This window comes from Hippoglossus hippoglossus, chromosome 24, assembly GCF_009819705.1.
Source record: "Hippoglossus hippoglossus isolate fHipHip1 chromosome 24, fHipHip1.pri, whole genome shotgun sequence".
NCBI lineage: Eukaryota > Metazoa > Chordata > Actinopteri > Pleuronectiformes > Pleuronectidae > Hippoglossus > Hippoglossus hippoglossus.
The window spans coordinates 5,663,968-5,677,817 of NC_047174.1; the positions used below are offsets into that span (position 1 = coordinate 5,663,968).

A 13,850-nucleotide genomic window follows, 5' to 3' on the forward strand; every position below is an offset into this window, starting at 1 on the left:
TTGTGGTTTTTCCTCGTTTTTTGGTTTCACATCTTATTGATTTTAAATCTTACAAATGTATATTTTTGGAATTAAATAATCCAGAATGTGCAGAATAGAGATTCTGTCATGGTATATTTTTGGCGGTGTAGGCCTTGTAAACTATTAGATCTATCAATCTGATAAAAACGTAATACTGTGTTCAACTAATTTTGCAGTCGTAATACTGGTAAATGATCATGCATATATATTTTTTTATAGAATATTGTGCAGCATATAACTTCATGTTTTACTCTCAAACCCTGAAGTGTACCCAATGTGCTATTTTGTAACTGGTTAAGAAATATTTTATTGTTGAGGAAAAACAGATATGGATATAGGATTGCTTCAAGCAGCTTGAAGAAAAGTCTGGAAAATGGTGTTCAATCACAATTTAAAACTCAAAGGCAAATGATTTTAAAATGGAAGTTCCCTCCACCATGGAAGTTATGTTTCCATGTGTCTGGTTTTTTTTTTTGAATTGTTTGGCTTATTTTTAATTAAGCAGGATTACCTTAAAAACTACTAAACTAATTTTCACTAAAGTCGGTGGAGGGATGAACCCATTAAACTGGGTGGGAATGCAGATTAAGTGCAAATACAGCGTTTTCATTTACTTTAACAGTTAATAAGAGCTAGACAATCATGTGTAGGATTGTTCAGCCTTGGTGGAGATGTGCCATGTAAAACAAAACATGTATATCCTATTAAATAAAGAAGCACTGTTGAAGGTTTGAGCAGACAAATATAAAAATGCAATTAGTTTAACCTTCAACAGTAAAATATTAGTAATAATTTAATATACCGGGCATTAAGATTCATTATTTTATTGCCATATCAACAAAGTTGGTTTGAATGTGTGGAGCTCGAACGTGTACAAGGAAAAAAAATACTTGAAATGCATTCATAAAATCCGAACCATTGAAAAGAACAGAATAAAGAAAACAATGTTTTAAATAAATGAAACACAACTAAACCCATAAAATGCCTCGATGGGATAATCGATAGAATACCCCCTAGAGCAGCATAATCAACTTAAAAATAAACAAAAAATAATAATGGGATGACCTTGTAAAATAGCTAAAGTCACTTGTGAACAAAGATGTTTGGATAGTCAACACCTGTAGGTGTGACAGTCGATAGATGGGCGGGGGGTGTGCGTGTGTGTCTGTGTGTGTTTGTCTGTGTGTCATCAGTAGGGAGTGGAGGATTGAAGACATCTGAATGTGTGAGGTGTGTGTGTGTGAGAGAACTAACTCACCTGAAACATGAGCAGGACTCTCACCGCGGCTCTTCTCTTCACTCTGGTCTCAGCTCTTCTGCTCAGGACGTCGGTGAGTTGATTTATTTGTTAGTTGTTTAGTTTTGAATCCAGTGTGTTTTTCACGGAGACGGGAGACGTCACCGCGATCACTTCCTGGTGTTAACACAACGCGAGGCGAGGCGCGTCAACACGAGACTGTTTTTTTAAATAAAACTTGTAGTTTGATGCTGTTTGTTGTTAAAGTGTGAAACGTCTGATTTGTGTTTAATACTGAAAAGTACAGTCGTCGAGTTTTACTCTGAGCGTCTGAGTGTCTGAGTCACTCCAGGAATCCTCTTTGAAACATTCATGACAAACATGATACTGAGATTTAAAGATATTCATTCATTAACTTGACTGAAAACACCTGAGTGTATTCAGTATTTTCTATAAATTAATAATAGCTAATAAACTTTAGAGGAAGTGTTCTATGCAGGTAATTTATTATAGTAATTATTACTTTATTAATTAATAATAGTAAATTAACTTTAGACAAAGTTGTATGTAGAGAATTAAATATATTCATCATTTTCTTTAAATTAATAATTATTATTTACATTAAGCCTACGTATTGTATGCAGACAATTTAATATATTCATTACTTTCTACTCACGAAGAAGATATGAATAATAGAATAAAGAGAACTGAGGATATATTCAAGCAGAGGACATCACACGTCCAATCTAGTTGATTTTACTTCTGCTCAGTTTGGGCTCAGTAGAAATCCTTTACATTAGAGGAGCAGAAAACCAGTTATTTTGTATATATTTTATTAGATAGAAAGATGGATAGAGAGACTTTATTCAGACAGAGCAGCGGCCTGTCGCACCCACACAGCTATGGATGGTTTAATACACCTTTAATTACTTTGTCATATATATATACATATATATATATATATATATATAAAGGAGATTATTAAATAACTGGAGTGGGCACATGAATTGAAGGGGCACCCCACAGCCCAGGTCATGGATAGCATCACCAGATGGATATCTTTGCTGTATATATTCTGTTCAAATTGCTGCTCCCAATAACCTCTGTGCTCTTGCTCCTTTGCTTCTTTGTCAAACGGGTGGAGGCCCATCATCACTTTAATTGGAGCTATAAATTCTACTCATGTCTTTTTTACTGGTGATAACAGAGATCACCTGCGTCAGTCGTTCAGCTACAGCCTGTTGTTGGGAGTGTGACTCCTCAATGGGACTTTGTATCTAGTACGTGATTCAGATCTTTATTACTTCGTCAAGGAAACAACGTTGATAAGCTTCCATCGCATCTCGTCTGTTTTCACGTGTCCTAACCACAGGGCAGGAAGCAGCACAGGTGGGGCTATTGTTCAGATGTCTTTCTTGAGTTAAAATATCCTTGTTCTCTCTGAAATCAGATTGCCACACCTCCTGAAGACTCGGAGGGATCAGGCTATGACCTGAGCACGTCTGGTTCAGGGGATGGGTCAGAGCACGGTAATCCTTTGTGATCCTTTGTATACTTGCTTTAAAATTGTCAAACTAGTTATAAAGAATAATAAAAAACGTCCTAAACATAATGGCTACTGCTGTTAGTTTTTTTTATCATGATATTTGAAATCATATAATATAAAATAAAATAGTAATGTAATGTAATGAACCCTGAGTGGATGGGATATTTCCACATCAACTTTGGTTTTAATTAGTTATTAGATGATAAAGAAACCATGTGAAATGTCAAGTTTATAGCTAAGTCTGACACGTGATTGGTCAAACATGTGTATAAGTGGCACGTCCATCTTTATACACAGTCTATGATCATGATGCACTTTGCCTGTGATGAATCTCATTATTATTTCCAAAACTACTTGCATACGCTTCATGCTCGCTGTTTGCGGTCTCATCAGGTGAGGTTGGCGACGTCATGGGTCGTCCCGGCAGCAAAGAGCGGACCTTCAACAGACCTCTGTGGTCTGACAGCGACGTGAGGTCAGGATACGTTATCGTGTCAAACAGCAAGAGCTTCTTGGAGAACCAACAGATCGTTGGAGGTACTTTGCACCATTTTATGCAGAAGCTGTAAATAATGAAATGAACGACGGCTGCATTCCATTCAGCTGCTCCAGTTATTCTAACTCAGTGATTTATGTCCACAGGCATTATCGCAGGAGGAGTAACGGGGCTGGTACTGGCAGTGATACTGATGGCAATATTAATATACAGGTGGCGCAACAAAGATAATGTAGGATACTTTCAGGGCCAGCAGACCCACCGGGAAGAAGATGATTAACTCTCCGCACTTTTGATAAACTATCTCACTGATATTGCAGCTACAGCAAATGTATTCTGTCCTCAGGTGTTTGGCGGAGAGAGTGGGGGTGCAGAATGCAAATGTATCCGCTGTGTATTGGCATTTTATTTATTGATAGGGTAACATAAGAAGAATTGTCTTCTAAGACTAAATTACTTTTATGTTTGGTGTCTTTTATTAAGAAACTGCTGCAGCTGCCAATGAGGCCGTTTCTTTTGTATTTTAAGAGATATTATGTTTTGCAAACATTTTATTTGTGGAAATCGTATGCTGGGAATAATCTTACTAGTCCAATAGTGACCGTTAAAAACTATTGCTTTGTTCGAATCTTTTATTATTTATCTATCAGCACACATTTATGTAGCACTTTAACTTAAAATGATAAGACCTCGAGTCACATTTGTCAGGAAATGACATTTTGACATGTCATAATAGGAAACAGCACAGGTGTAAATAATAGAATAAGGGATAATAATAAATATTCCACGTATCTGCTTGAGTTCAGGGTTCCTGGTGTTGAGTTTGTTCGTTCACTGTCATTCTGTTGTTTATATTATAAACAATGTTAAAACACCAAAGTCTGATCTGCTGAAGGACCTGTTGATATCTTGCCTCTCAAAGCTGCAGTTGTGATAAATGAAGGACGAGTGTTTCTGGGATCCTGGCTACAGCGCTGGTTTTACCGAAACTATTCGACCCACTGTGTCAAGGGGGGAAACCTCAATTACTGAAATATCACTTTGAATCCAGGGAAACTTATATAACGTTGTGTATAAAATATTGTTTACAATGAGGTGATGATAATTAGATGCTGTAATGTATCACATGTTGACCAATGCTCTGTATCTGCCATAAAATATTTAATATTTTTGTATTGTATAATTGCTAATAAATTTGTGATATAACTTTTAATCGAGTAGACTGCACAGTGTGTATTAGTTTGTATGAATTAGTAATTATTAAGATTGAGTAACTTGATTTAGTGCAAAATTATTTATTGAAATCCGCCATGTAAATACAACATAAACTGTAATAACTAGATTTAACTGAGGGACCTTCTGTCTATAAAGTGATTAAATGTAGCAGTAATGGTGAAAAGTTATTTAATAAACATTTGAAATGATGTCAAGGTCACTGTGTCACCACGCACAGGAACATCAAACACACACAATTAGACATTCTAGTCTTCACACAAACCTCTTGTGAAGCTTCAAGCAGACAGCTGCCCTGTCTGGGGGGGGGGGGGGGGGGGGGGGGGGGGGGGGGGGGGGTTTCTGACCAACCTAATCAGCCGTTCTTCAACTCGGGGCCCCGGGGGAGATGAAACTGAATCTGGTTGTAGTTGCTCCAAATCTTCCAGGAGCTGAAGTTCTTACTTCTTCCTTAAAACAAGGGGTTAACTCCTCACACATCACTGGCCTGTGTCTGTTATGGAGAATAACACTTGATTGTAATCATGTTATTTTACAGACAAAAATAGACCAACCATATTATCAATCAAAAATATATAATAAGAAGAAGAATGTAGTATATCCTATTACTATTATACATGTTAATATACAAATATTGACATTTATAATAAAACTTGCATTATACAATTAACATTATTATTATTGTTGTTATTATTGTTATTATTATTATTATTATTATTATTATTATTATTATTATTATTATTAATTGTACCATACCCCCTCCATTGGTGGAATCCCCCCACCTCCACCCTCCGGAGCGGTGGTCCAGCCTCTTCCTCCCCGTCACAGGGTTTGTTTTGATCGGCGCCGTCTCGCAGCTCCTCGCGGTGGCAGCGGCTGAAAGTTGTGGGCGTTTCTGCGAGTCCGTTCGCTCGTCACGGTTTCCCCCCGCTGCGAGGCTCTTCTCTCTGGCTGTCGACCCGCGACTCTCCCGATGTTTCTCCCGACACTGGTGGAGGACATGCATCACTTCAAGCCCAGTCGCGACCGGCTGTACACCACCCGGTGCTGCGGATGCTGCCACGTCCGGACGGGGACCATCATCCTGGGGACATGGTACATGGTGCGTAAAATGGGCGACGGAGCGGTCGCTAGCATGCTAACGGGGGCTAGCGCCAACAGCCAGTTTGTTGTCAACTTCGCCAAACGAGCAACTTGTGAGATGAAGGTCAACCAGGTCGCGTTGACTGCTTCCCGGATATGTTTATGATTATTATCAGAAAGTCCAGCGTTAGCTATTTGCTACTTTATCGCCGTTTTACACCGTGAATACGTGGCGAGTTAACGGCGCGTTAGCATTAGCGTTAGCCTGCCAACCCATCGGGTTTATGTTAATTCTTCTGGTTGTTCTCACATGAAAACATGACAGGTTGGAAGTGAAGCTGTCACCTGACACGTGTTATTCACCAACTCTCAGCTGGAGAGACCCTCGAAGCAAACACACGACATTTAGCTCGGATAACACTCGAGCTAGCCCACCTCGGGCTGGCATGCTAACAAATCACAACAGAAGTTTGTCCCTGTGAATAATCCGCGGTTACGTGAATCCCTACGAACTGGAAGCAGATATTCCTCTTGTTTAATGTCTCGGTAGTTTGTGATTGTGACTGCGGGGGGATTTCCGGGCACAGTTCGCTGTCATCAGCACATCTTGTCCCCGCAGCTCCGCGAAACCACATCTGGGTTAATCTGCTTCTCATTTCCTCACGTCACAGATCGCACAGCAGATGTGTCTGCTTTGTGTTGCGTTTTTAAAATCCCCCCACTGAGTTTTTATTTATTTATTTCCAGTTGGACTGTGTCTGACACAAAACACGTGAGCCACGTTCCCCTAGTTCCACTGAAAACCAGTTTTCCCAGTGACCCCCCCCCCCTCACTTTGTTTACACTGTTGACACCAAAGCCACATGATCAGCCACAAAGGAACCAGACTGACATAGAAAGAGTCAAATGTTTCAAATGGTGGCGGCTACTGTAACAGGTGAATAATCATCATCGCACCAGAGGCTTACAATTATTTTATGTTGTGGGAAAATGATCACACACAAGTCGTGTCCCAAGAAAACAACTATTCCTGAATACTTTTATGATCAGTGTTTAGATGGATGAGTATCGGACGCCACCTACAAATCAAACCGCTTGAAAAAACGTGCGGATGTAAGTAAATTGGAAAGTTGAGAAAGTTCTATCATATTCAAATACATCACCACAAGCGTAAACGCAGACGTAGGATCCATATTTTACTACACCGATTAGTATTGCTCCTAATGTTGTTACTTTATTTTTATAATTATTAATTTTGGCATTATCGATAGTACAGAGGGGAAATTAACACACAGAGACCAGTTCGAGCTCTGGTTTGCTGCGGACGTTATGAAAGAAAAAGGCTCAATGAATTAAATCAACTTTAAATCATTTCTTTAAATGGTTTCACTTCTCAAAAAGTTATTCCGGTTAATTCTTGTGACTTGCTGGAACTTCAAATTAAATACATATTACAACATTTCCTACAAAATAAAAGTTTATTTTTCTTTTAAACAGGTCACAGATGCCAGTGTTCTTTAAAACCATTAATCGTTTCCCTCCCCACTCTCCTCAGGTGGTCAACCTGTTGATGGGTATCCTGCTGACCGTAGCTGTGACCCACCCGGAGAATGTTCCCACCATCGACCTGCAATATGAGGTCATCGACCATTACTTTGCCTCCAACAGGATGTCTGGTAAGGGCTAACAAACTGCATTGTTAAAACTGTTTATTCACTTTATCACGCATTTACACCAGAGCCTCATCTGTTAGGTGACTAATAGAAAATGAACTTGTAACTAGTTTTGCAATCAATTATTCACTCAAAACATTTTTTAAGCATTTTCACTTCTCCTTTGTGAATATTTCTTGTTTTTCCTCAGTGCTGTGTTCTGTTATTTGGAAAAAACAATACATTAGATTATGCCAACAAGGACTAAAGGGTGGATTTTTCACTATTTACTGGTTTTTCATTGAGCAAATTATTTAATTGACCGACTAATCTCTTGTAATCGTTCATTGCAGCTTTAATTTAATCAAACACATCTCACGTTTTGTTGGTGCTTAAAATTCCTCTGTGTCCTGATGGAGCTGATGATGCTGATGGTGAATTGTCCATTAAAATATCACTGAATAGATATTTTCCTCGGCTGGAGTTTTCCGTGCGTGGCTGCGTTCCTCTTTAGGCCCTTTCACTAACTCATGGGCTGCTGTTATGCCGAGATTGAACATGTGATTCATCATCCACAGGGAGCACAACAACTCCCCACTGACTGCTAAACAAAACAAGTCACGGAGAGACAACAGTGCACCGCTGTGATGTTTACACGCAGTCTGAAAATGTTGTTGTTAGTCTCATTCCACTGTTGTCGTTCCTTTGTCTTTCCTCAAGGATTTAGGTTTGTCATAGGTGTGTGTGTGTGTCTGCGTGTTTGTGTGTGCATGCATGTGTGCGTTTGGGTTCCTTTCGTTCTAGCTGGGGGTGGTTTTGTTGGTCGGCCTCTTCGTTTCTCTCAAACAGTAATTAAGCAAAGTACGAAGGGAAACAAGCGCAGTGGGTCGACATTCCCACAGATCAGTGGAGGATGTCCACAGGCTGCAGAGACACTGGTTCAGTGGTCATTACTACTGGTTCTGAGAGCAGCTTCATCAGGCTGCACCACACCACAATCCAGGTTGATAGAGAGAACGTGAAAATGGTCGATGCTCCGGTTAAAATGTGTGATTGTCAATGAAAAATCGTTGGGTTGATTTGGACAAGACAGGCATTTTGTAGACATCATCTTTAACTAAATTTGATCTTATGAAAGTGTTTTTTTCCGACATTATCTGACATTTTATTGGCAAAACCATGAAATCAATTAATCAATAAAATAATCAGAAGATTATTTGATAATAATCTTTAGTTGGAGCCCTTTTCAAAAAAATAATCAGTATTGGAAATTGATGAAAAATATGTTTTTAGTAGGGATGCACCGATATGGAAATTCTTGGCCGATACCGATACTTAAAACAACAATCTAGCCGATAGCCGATACCCATACCAATATTTGTTTATTATAGCCAGTGCATCTTGCCGCTTCTTATCAGCTTTCAGGAAATCATTGTATTCATCAATGTGTCTGCTTTTCAAATGAGCCTTCAGATTTGTGGTGTTGAAATCCTTGGTGGTATTACCCCCTCTTGAAATGTCAGCTGAACATGTCTTGCAAATTGCTAAACGGCGATCTTTCTCTGAGACAGTGAAGAAATCCCACACAGCCGACGCTGCCGACATTGTCTCTGCTGTTTGTATGTAGTACCTGTTGCGCATGTGCACACCGGACCCGCATTTCTCCGCGCCGGTCAGCCCGCGATTCTCCGCTTGTTGTTGTATGTAACCCGTTCAATGTCGGGTGTCGGGGGTAAATGACGTATTCTCCAAGCAAGCCTTTAGCCCCCCCCCTCTCTCTTTTTATCTATATAGCCACACAAGCAGTCATATGCTTGTGTGGCTGTATTGGATGGGCAGAGGGGGACATTTAATTATGTGATTGGGAAAATTGGGAAAATTAAAACTCCAGGACAACAGAAGGGGAATACAAAGTATGGGATGCATATTTTATCATTTATATCATATAAAATATGTCATTTATATCGTTTAAAATCATTTTTCAGTCTGTTTCCTGGCGCGATACGCTCGCTCGCACGCCGAAACCATCGGTGAAGGGCGCTGGCGCAGCGCGGCGCATCGCAGCCCATGTGAACCGTACACAGGTTTAACAGGGGGGTGGATGGGAGGCGCCTGGCTTTCCTTGGGGCGGCGCGGCGCTTCAGCGCCCGGTGTAAACCCGGCGTCAGTGTACCATAATCTGGATGCCAGATTGGCAGGCTGCAGAAAACATACCAATGAACATCGGCCAATGTTATCGGTGAAAGTCAAGTTTATTACCGATACGCCGATAGCAGTAAACGAGGCGAATATCGGCCTCTACCGATATACGGCCGATACATCGGTGCACCACTAGTTTTTAGTACTTATTTATATCAACCCCAACATACAGGGGCCTCTTCATTACTTCTGCCAAGGAGATTGTTTTCATCTACGTTAGTTAGTTAGTTCAGGATTCACAATTTGACGGATATCAGAGTTTAACCCAGTTTTATTTTTCGGTCTCTGACACGTTCATACAGCTCACTCAGCTTGAGCTACTGAAATACAGAACATTCTGTCTCAACAGCATTGCCCAAGTGGTTTTTCTCAATAACGCCAGCGCAACAGGCAGAGCAGTTAGAGAGAGTGAGTGATGGAGAGAAAAGAGGATATGAAATGTGGGCCTTTTAATTACCACAGTCTGAGTTTCATGGCTGCGTCGAGCGAGAGGCTTAATGCTTCCCAGAGTCGTGCTTTAGAAACAAGGCTGGCTGGAAGGAGAGATGCCCTGGAGAGTGTTGACTTGTATGCAAAGCACATCTGCCTCAAAGCAAATATCCACTCATCAGAAACTCCCCACACAGAGACAGCTGTAATGAAGTATTAACAAATCTACGCTTGTGTTTGGAAACTGCATTTGTTCTCTGTTTGTCTCACACAGAGAACGCCTGTGTTGGATTTGCCATCTCTCTGCTGATGCTCACCATCAGTGCCATGATGGTGTACGGGGCCATTACCGTAAGTCTGCACTGTAGATACGGTGGCTTCTCATAATCTCTCTTTTTACAGCACGAACTTGATTTAAAGTATCGTCACAGTTTCTCATGCAAATACGTAATCCCCCCACATATGCACGATTAAATTCCCTCCAGTTGTAGCAGCACCAGAGGGAAGACGTAACCGGAAAAAAGCCCAAGCATCGCTTCTGTGTTTTTTCTTTTCTTAACTACAGTTTATTTTAGCCTAATCCTGTAGCAGTGGGGGTGTAGCACACACTTCTGTGTTTTCACTGCTTGTCATCTTCACCTCACAGGCCCGCCTGATGGCATCAACACTGACAGGTTTGATAGCCTCTCCACATGGACCCGCATTAAGCTGCTAGTTTGGATGACTGCACAGTTAGATTATGACACACACACGCCGGCTGTGTCCGCTGTGTGTCGGTTATTCATGCTTTAGCTGTGCAGGTAGATGCTCCCATGCGGCGCTGCTGTTGGTGTTAGTGTCCCAGTGAATTACCCCTCGAACCACAAGCAGAAATCCCAAACATATTCAGTACCTGGATGAATAAAGTAGAAATGGAGAGTAAAGTAGATTTTGTTTTGTGTTAAGACAAATTACCCAGAATGCCTGTAGAGTTTACTGTGATGTGATAAAGTAAAAGGACCATTTTGCTGATTTTCAACCTTCACTGTGTAGATTTTACAGTTTGACACATTTACAGCCACAGTTCTCTCTCTTCCTGTTTCAGTATTTACCCCAAATCACATCTAAGTACGTTTTCACATCTGCAATTTTGAACAAAGGTCTTTTGTCTTTTGTCTTTGTCTACATTTGATCTGGGTAGTTTCACATTGCAATTTAGGGAGCTTACTAAATATTTTTTTTACATCCTGTTGTCATCACCTATGATTCATTTATAGATGAGCATGTGTCTGATGTCGGCATATTTTCAATCCGGCAAGTTGTTTTCTTTTTAATCGCAGAAAACTCAAATTAGACACTAAGAAAACAAAGGTTAGACTTTTCTTCTCTGTACTCGCATGAAAAACTTCTTGCTGCTCAGGCTGTGAGTTTATCCTCAGCTGCCGGATCAGAAGGGACACTCTCCAGAGAAAGTTTAAGTAATAAGGTTGAAAAAACGCAACGTGGTTCTTTAAAAAAAATCCCAACCAGATATTTCTTACTGCTGAGTCACTTCCTTCCACATGTTTCTGATTTCCTCAGCATCGTGACGGATGGCTCATCCCGTTCTTCTGCTACCAGCTGTTTGACTTCGCTCTGAGCTGCCTGGTGGCCGTCAGCTCTCTCACCTACCTGCCCAGGATCAAGGACTACCTGGACCAGCTGGTCAGACGCCACAGTCCACACCCACATGACACACTCACACACTTCCTCTCCCATGTTCATATGACCACAGAGAATCCTGGAATACAGGTTTTGTCACATAACATAGTGCTCGTTGTTTTCTGTTTTAACAAATATCATTAGTATTGCGTCATTAGCCTGTTTCTGGTTACTTTTCTGTTTAAAACAAATCTCTTTCTACCCAGCCTGATAGCTAGTTTATGAACATGTGGAACTGGGGTAAAGTTTAACAGTGCATTTACTTTGAAAAACTAGTACATTTTTCACTTTGTGTATTTCCATCGGAAGTTAAGTTTTTATTTCAAAACAGGGTCTTAAACGGTCTGTGGTTTATAGCTGTTGACACCCTGTTACAAAAATACCGGATGCAGTATGGACTAATGTTATTCCAGTTTTACTGTGAAACTTTAGAGTCTAATTCCAAATCAAAAAGTCAAATTTGCATATCGATTATTTTTATTTAACTGCTACACCAGCTACACCCAATGGAGATTATCAAGTTCTTTCTTATTGATTCCGTAGCCTTGATGGTGATGCGAGTTGAATAAAATAGGAAAAGGTTCTATTGATTTTCTGACATCGTCTGTTCTTTTCCTCCGCAGCCGGACTTCCCGTACAAGGACAACCTCCTCTCTATGGACTCCAGCTGCCTGCTGCTCTTCGTACTCGTCTTCTTCGCCTTCCTCATCATCCTCAAGGTGAAACTGTTAATTATTCACAGTTGAACCCGGTTTATTCAGTGTGTGGAGGTTCATTTCAGATATGGAGCTAATATAAAAGGAGATGAACTATGGTGAGGTGAGAAAACTGATGTGTTCAGTAAAGAGGTGAATTCAATACAGGAGCTGTCAAATGTATCTTTAACTTGTGTTATTAACTTATAGAAATCAACAAAATTAGATATTGTGGTTTTAGATTTGGGGATTGAAGCTGTTTACTGATGGTTTAATGACTCAATTCAACTCTTTTGTTTCTCAGGCTTACTTGATCAACTGTGTGTGGAACTGCTACAAGTACATCAACAACAGGAACATGCCAGAAATCGCTGTGTACCCTGCCTTTGAGACCCCCCCTCAGGTATGAACGCTTCCCGTGATTCCCTCAGATTGAACACAAACATATTTTGTTACATACACCACACACATGCAGCATTATGTAATGCTTAAGTAACGCCACCAGGTGGCGTGATGTCCACACAATGACACAAAAAGCCACAAGAGGAAATTCATAGAATAAAGTTTTTAAGAGTTTACCAAGTCAGGGGGGAAAAACACTAAACTGATTCATGTTGTTGTGAAGTAAACTCAGAATTACAGTTTAAACACTTTCTTTTTAAGTATTGAAATTATAAACTCAATGTTTTTTAACTGTATAAAATGGAAGAATATTGCAAAACAATTTCCATCACAATTTCCAAAGCCCCATTAGACATTGAAGAGAAAAAACAAACAAAGATATTACATTTTTTTCATGTAAAGCTGTTTCTTCAGCTTTACAATTTGCGAAACATTGATCAATCTCTATTTTCCACAATGTCTTCGTCTAATTCTCTTCAAGGTCACTAAGTTTACTTTAATAACGTGTGTTACCTTGTTTCGGCCCAATACGTGTTCCTTTCTTCTTTCTTCTCCAGTACATCCTGCCCACTTACGAGATGGCCATGAAGATGCCAGAGAAGGAACCACCTCCCCCTTACATGCCCGCTTAAGCACCAGCACCATTTGTTGCCAAAACACACACACACACACACACACATTTGCACACACACACACACACACACACTCATCATATGCATTCCTGCATTCCCTCACTGACCCTCTCTGAACACCCCTGACCCACCCCCCCCCCCCGACCTGCTGTGTACGTGTACGGCCACTGAAGACGCTTTGTTCCGCTGGGTTTCTGTCTCTGGAGGCGCGAGAGGAGAAAAGTTGGGAGATATTAAGATTTCTGTGAATCAAACAAATGACTGAATGGATGAATGTGATGAATTGAAAGGCGACGGAAGCTACCAGCCCATTTTCTCTCTCCGGCCTTTTTAATGTCGTAGTAAAAGGCATACGTGTGAAAATGTAACTGCTTGAAATCCTCCCATCGATCCAGCACCATCATACCTATAGATTCATATATGAAGTGTAAAAAGTAAAAAAATTATTATGACAATCCACTTATTAGAGCTCTTATTGTTGAATTGTGTTACCTTTTCTCCCTGATTATTAATATCTAGACTATTCCACCTCGGTCTATTGACTG

The 13,850-nt window shown here is 40.3% G+C and overlaps 2 protein-coding genes across 2 annotated transcripts; both read left to right on the top strand.

Annotated features, from left to right (window-relative positions):
• The first annotated feature begins 1,223 nt into the window (after nt 1–1,223).
• LOC117757972 (syndecan-1-like) lies at nt 1,224–3,656 on the top strand. The gene is made up of 4 exons (XM_034579217.1): nt 1,224–1,352; nt 2,709–2,787; nt 3,198–3,341; nt 3,447–3,656. Exons 1-4 carry the CDS (start codon nt 1,287–1,289, stop codon nt 3,578–3,580), a joined length of 423 nt encoding a protein of 140 aa, XP_034435108.1. The 5' UTR covers nt 1,224–1,286; the 3' UTR covers nt 3,581–3,656.
• A 1,707-nt stretch (nt 3,657–5,363) lies between these two features.
• Nucleotides 5,364–13,767, top strand: laptm4a (lysosomal protein transmembrane 4 alpha). Its single transcript, XM_034579218.1, has 7 exons — nt 5,364–5,635; nt 7,172–7,292; nt 10,171–10,247; nt 11,457–11,579; nt 12,200–12,295; nt 12,576–12,674; nt 13,231–13,767. The coding sequence occupies exons 1-7, from the start codon at nt 5,507–5,509 to the stop codon at nt 13,303–13,305; spliced, it is 720 nt and encodes a 239-aa protein (XP_034435109.1). The 5' UTR covers nt 5,364–5,506; the 3' UTR covers nt 13,306–13,767.
• Nucleotides 13,768–13,850: the final 83 nt, after the last annotated feature.

Bases quoted from the DNA above. Each gene is read 5' to 3' on its own strand.
- LOC117757972 (XM_034579217.1), top strand. From the start codon at position 1,287: ATGAGCAGGACTCTCACCGCGGCTCTTCTCTTCACTCTGGTCTCAGCT. The intron at 2,788-3,197 runs GTAATCCTTTGT...CGGTCTCATCAG, and splicing joins AGGGGATGGGTCAGAGCACG to GTGAGGTTGGCGACGTCATG. The intron at 3,342-3,446 runs GTACTTTGCACC...TTATGTCCACAG, and splicing joins GAACCAACAGATCGTTGGAG to GCATTATCGCAGGAGGAGTA.
- laptm4a (XM_034579218.1), top strand. From the start codon at position 5,507: ATGTTTCTCCCGACACTGGTGGAGGACATGCATCACTTCAAGCCCAGT. The intron at 5,636-7,171 runs GTGCGTAAAATG...CACTCTCCTCAG, and splicing joins TCCTGGGGACATGGTACATG to GTGGTCAACCTGTTGATGGG. The intron at 11,580-12,199 runs GTCAGACGCCAC...TTTCCTCCGCAG, and splicing joins AGGACTACCTGGACCAGCTG to CCGGACTTCCCGTACAAGGA.